Source organism: Quercus lobata, chromosome 9 (genome assembly GCF_001633185.2).
Source record: "Quercus lobata isolate SW786 chromosome 9, ValleyOak3.0 Primary Assembly, whole genome shotgun sequence".
In the NCBI taxonomy this organism is placed as follows: domain Eukaryota; kingdom Viridiplantae; phylum Streptophyta; class Magnoliopsida; order Fagales; family Fagaceae; genus Quercus; species Quercus lobata.
The window spans coordinates 51,081,715-51,087,585 of NC_044912.1; the positions used below are offsets into that span (position 1 = coordinate 51,081,715).

The following is a 5,871-nucleotide window of genomic DNA, read 5'->3' on the forward strand; positions in this document are numbered from 1 at the left end:
TTTGGTTTCAAGAGAAAAAAAAGGTTAGGTTAAAGTTATATTTATTTGTACAGCATAATTTTTTATTTTTTATTTTTAATCGAAGAGTATATTGTCAAAGAGTAATTTTTAGGTATTTTAAATGAAAAATGTTACTCCCTCCTCTACATTCATTGTGGGATTTACTTATAAAGTTTTTGGTAGGATTCACGATAAAATATGAGAGGAGAGTAGGGGTGTCCACGGGTCGGGTTTGTGCCCAATCCAGAATCAACCTGACCAAATCGGGTGTGCAATTTCCAAATCTGCTGTCGACCAGTGAAGGACTCTGGTCAGACTGGTCGGGTTCTTGTCGAGCGATGGTCAATCTCAGTCGAGTCAGGGAGGAGGAGATTTGGACAGAACTCGCTGGATTTGGCTAAATCCAGTCGAAATCTAGCTGAAATATGGCCGGATCTAGCTAAAATCTTCTAGATCTCGTTGGATCTGGTGAGATCTGACAAAATAATGCTTCAAATGACTACGAATGGTGACTTTTTGTTGGTGGAGATCAGTCAAATTTTGAAGCAACAACCTGCCAACCGACCCGTCAGAATCGGTTTCTGAAGGTCGGAACCCACCGCCAACTGTTACAAGTCTCAGATTTGGTAGTTTTTGAATCAGTCCTATTAGTCTAGGTGGGTGGGTTGGTCTGGCAAGTGGGTGGGTTGGATAGGCCTGAGGAGAATGCATCATTTCTCCATTTTTCAATTTCAAATTAACTGTCCAAAGTCTCTATCTTTATTGTCTTATACTCTTGTTATATTATTATTGCTAGCAAAATATCCAAAAAAAAAAATAGAGACCAATAATTATCTTCTCATCTCATCATTAAATATTTTTAATTGTATGCAAAACATATATACAAAAAAAAATTTACGTGAATAAAAAAAGAAAATATATAATTAATAAATTTTAAAATACTAATCTAATAAAAAAATTGTATAGAATGATAGTATAACATAACAAAGAAAAACATTTTTTTAATCTTGTAGTGCTCGCCTACGAGGCTACAGCAACAAAATACTTGACAATGACTCATAAGCTTCACTTTATAACTATACGTCTTATAGTTTGGCTAGGTCTCCCCTCCAGTCCTGCCTCCACGGGATTTGTCAATCACATTAGAAAACGAAAATCATTCTATTTAAGAATTTAGAATAAAGAAAAAATAGTCTATTAGTACATTTAGTAGTACATTATTAAATAATTTAAGAAAAATTTTGATATTAAAAATATAATAAAAGTAATATTACAGTTATAAATCATTTTATAATATTTTTATAAATTGTTAATGTGTTCAGCTTTTTATTAGTTTTTATTTAAATCCACCATTCGCATCACTTTTTCATTTATTAATAACCATTCATTATATCAGTAATTTGTAAAAAAATTTATTAAAAAATTTGTATCTCTAACATTAATTATATAATAAAACCTCAAAAGAAAATTCCAAAAAAAATTTCCCACTAAAAAAAAAAAAAAAACCAATATTCTAACATTAATTATATAATAAAACCTCAAAAGAAAGTTCTAAAAAAAAATTTCCCACTAAAAATTAAAAAAAAACCAATATTCTTAAAATATTGGTTAACTTTTTCCTTAAAAAATAAACAAATGTAATTCTAGTGATAATTTGAATTATGGACGTTTTAATTAGAAATACCAATAGTGTCAACAAACTAGTAAAAATCAATATTTTAATATGATAATAAATACAGAGCAATCATTGTAACCTAATGCTACTAATTAAATTCTTCGTAATTATAAAAGAAAAAAAAATCATCACCGCCAATCCCGCGTTATAGTCACACCCGCCAGTCAGCACATATAAATAAACAACCCATTTTGTTTTTTTCTTATATAAAAATAATTAGTGTAACCAGTAGGAGTATCTAAATTATTATTAAATAATAATCTCTCTCTTTCTCTCATTCTCTCTCTCAGAGATACGAATGGGACACTCATCATCAAACTCAAAGTGCGAGAGCAATAGCAAACACTAAAATAAAAATCCCAATCACAATCCCAAATCACAAATCGCACTTCACACTTTCCACACAGTTCGATTATCAAATATCTCAAAGATCCACACATCAAAGCAAAGCAAAAAAAGCTAAGCTTTGCGAAAATGGCGAACTTTCACGGACACCGAATCGGGAATATGTTGAGGTTCAGACTATTAGCCTCCGCCATTCTTCTCTCTCTTTCTCTTTTCCTCACTCTCTCTTTTTTCTTCACTTCTCATTCCCACGCTTCCCATCTCCACCACCTCGTAAGTCTCCCTTCTCTCTCTCTCTCTCTCTAGATCTCGATTTTTTTTTTCCGAGAAACAATCAGATTTCTATGTATTTATCTTTTTAGCAAACAATTTTTAAAAAAATATTGGTTTAATTGAAGTGAATGAGTTTCATCGCTTAGTTTCATTTTTGTTTCGGAAATGTAATTCGAAGAATGATATTTATTTTGATTTGAATTTTTTTCTCCCGAGAAACAAACAGTTTTGTCACTATATATATTAATTTCATTTTTAGCAAGTTTTCATTTTTTTTTTTTTTTTAATTGAAGTAAGTGAGTTCCGGATCTTACGATTTCGGATCGGAAATGTAATTAGAAGAAAATTATATTTATTTTGATTTTCTCGGGAAACGAGCATGTTTCTAGTGTTGAATTTTTACTGTAAATGTGTGAAAATTTTGTTAATTAATTTTTTTTTTTGGGTGGATTTGTGTAAATTAGGGATTCAAGTCTGGTTCGCGTAGATTTGGAAGTACTAGAAGAGCAGTATTAGCGTTGAAATCGGATCCTCTCAAGCCTCGGTTAGATCAGATCAGAAAGCAAGCTGAAGATCATCGATCTCTGGCTTTGGCATACGCGCACTATGCTCGAAAGCTCAAGCTTGAAAACACGAAACTCGTCAGGAACTTCACAGATCTGTCGAGGAACTACAGCGATCTTCTTGCGAAACAATCTTATCGTGCTTTATTCGAAACCGATGCGGCCTCCATTGATGAATCGGTGTTGCGGCAATTCGAGAAGGAAGTGAAGGAGAGGATCAGAGCGACGAGACAAGCGATTGCGGACGCGAAGGAGTCTTTCGATAATCAATTGAAGATCCAGAAGTTGAAGGACACGATTTTCGGATTGAATGAGCAGTTGACAAAGGCGAAGAAGCAAGGAGCTTTCTCGAGCTTGATTGCCGCGAAATCGATCCCCAAAAGCTTGCATTGCCTCGCAATGCGATTGATGCAAGAGCGGATTGCGCATTCAGAGAATTATTCGGACGAAGGGAAGGAGACTCCACCGGAGTTTGAGGATCCGAATCTTTACCATTACGCTATTTTCTCCGATAACGTGCTTGCCGCGTCGGTGGTGGTGAATTCATTGGTGAAGAACTCGAAGGAGCCATGGAAACATGTTTTTCATGTTGTGACTGATAAGATGAATCTCGGTGCAATGCAAGTGATGTTCAAATTGAAGGACTACAATGGAGCACACATTGAAGTGAAGGCAGTTGAGGATTACAAGTTCTTGAACTCTTCATATGTGCCTGTACTAAAGCAATTGGAGTCTTCGAAATTGCAGCAATTTTACTTCAATAGTAAGCTCGAGAATGCAACGAAAGACGCCACCAACATGAAGTTCAGAAACCCAAAGTATTTGTCCATATTGAATCACTTGAGGTTTTACTTGCCGGAAATGTACCCGAAATTGCATAGGATTTTGTTCTTGGATGATGATATAGTGGTTCAGAAAGACTTGACAGGGTTGTGGGAGATAGATATGGATGGGAAAGTGAATGGGGCGGTAGAGACTTGTTTTGGGTCGTTCCATCGGTATGCACAGTACATGAATTTCTCACACCCTTTGATTAAGGAGAAGTTTAACCCGAAAGCTTGTGCATGGGCTTATGGCATGAACTTCTTTGATTTGGATGCTTGGAGGAGGGAGAAGTGCACTGAAGAGTATCATTACTGGCAGAATCTGGTAATGATTTGATTTTTTCCCCTGCTAATTTTACATCATTTTAACATGCTTGAGCAACATTTGGTGTCTAACATTGGTACTTAGTGCATATTAATTTACTATACAACCTGTTTTGCTTGCAAATTGTGATGATGCACTAGTTTGAACGAATTGATCTTGCTTTGTCACTTTCTAAACGCACTGCCTTTAGTTGTCTTAGTAAATACCTTAAACTGAATGATTAATGATGTGGGGATATAAACACTGCCATAGGTGGGTACTGGTAGACTCCCTTATCTTTGAATAAGGGAATTGGCTTTGAATCCCATCTACACCAAAAACCAATGGGTGCCTTGGCCTGATGAGAAATAGCAATCATTATGAATTCAAATCTATTGTATCTATAAATACAAAAATAAAGAAGAAAAGATAAACTGCTAGAGGCTATAACTTTGAAAAGAAGGGGAAAAAAAAAACTTTATTGAACATCCTAGTTTCATTGTGATTAATTTTTTCTGTTCTGCAATTTTGTGGGTTTGGTTATACTGTTCCCTCCTCTCCACCCGCCACCCCCCTCTTTTTTTATGAGTAGAGACTTTATTGGAGTTATCATTATTAACCTGTTACAGTGATATTGCTGCAGAATGAGAACCGCACCTTGTGGAAGTTGGGTACATTGCCCCCAGGTCTAATCACATTTTACTCAACAACGAAGCCATTGGACAAGTCATGGCATGTTCTGGGACTTGGTTACAATCCAAGCATTAGCGCGGATGAGATCCGCAACGCTGCGGTGGTGCACTTTAATGGGAATATGAAGCCATGGCTTGACATTGCCATAACTCAGTTTCGGCCACTTTGGACAAAGTATGTTGATTATGAAATGGAGTTTATCCAGGCTTGTAATTTTGGGCTCTAAATTAATAGTCATAGTTAAAGCCTCAATTCAAGGAATTGGGGTATGCTGGTTCTGCAGTAGCTTTCATCTGATTAGTTATATTATCATTACTCATACATAAACCAAGTCTTTCTTTTTTTTTTGATAAGTACCAAGTCTTTCTGTTTAGCACGAAAGAAAGTTTGCTTTCTGTTCAAGTGTAACATACTTCTTTGCTATATCAGTCTTAGAATTCTTCTTTTTGTATTTATACAAGTAATTAATGTGGCAAATGTTCATTAAGAAGATTTTTGGAATACTGTTACAGTATTTAAGTTGCCTTTAGCTCTATATTTCACCCTTAAAATTTACTGACTTTCATTATTATTATCATTATTTTAAAGGTAACTATTAACTGACATCTTCAGTTTCCTTGTCATATGGTAAATGTTAGGGGGATATTTAGTTGCAGAAAGTAGCATCTGGAACCACCAAATTTCTTACTTGAATTTTCTGTACTGTTTTTAAAGAGAGCATTTTACTACTTGGAATGCAGGGAAAGAGGGCAAAAGAAAAAACAGATATATTGTCCATTTTATTTTTTTGAGTGATCTGATGCTGTTGTACTTTTGGTTAGATTGTTTGTGACATCATTCTTCCTTCTTCTGTGTCAACGTATTTTATGGTCTTTAAAGTTGTTTCTTGTTATATTTTAGTTCATTGTCGTCGTAATAAGTGTGGAGAAGCAGAAGACAGGTTTAAACAATAAGATAGAGCTTTATAAGCCTTTTGGGTTATATAATAAGAGTACTAGTGACCTCAATCATCATACATTTAGAACAGTTGTGAACATGATTTTCAAGACACAATTGACATGATGTGAGTAATTAAGTCTTTTCTCTTTCTTTTTGTGCTTTTATCCCTTAATATTTTTATTGGTGTATATTTTTACTGTAATAAAGAAGTCCGCTACAATATGGAATCCGATTAGTTTTAGAAGCTGCTTATGT

The 5,871-nt window shown here is 34.6% G+C and overlaps 1 protein-coding gene across 1 annotated transcript; it reads left to right on the forward strand.

The window, feature by feature from the left end:
• The first annotated feature begins 1,914 nt into the window (after positions 1-1,914).
• LOC115960442 (galacturonosyltransferase 8) lies at positions 1,915-5,191 on the forward strand. The gene is made up of 3 exons (XM_031079349.1): positions 1,915-2,293; positions 2,758-4,005; positions 4,628-5,191. Exons 1-3 carry the CDS (start codon positions 2,150-2,152, stop codon positions 4,901-4,903), a joined length of 1,668 nt encoding a protein of 555 aa, XP_030935209.1. The 5' UTR covers positions 1,915-2,149; the 3' UTR covers positions 4,904-5,191.
• Positions 5,192-5,871: the final 680 nt, after the last annotated feature.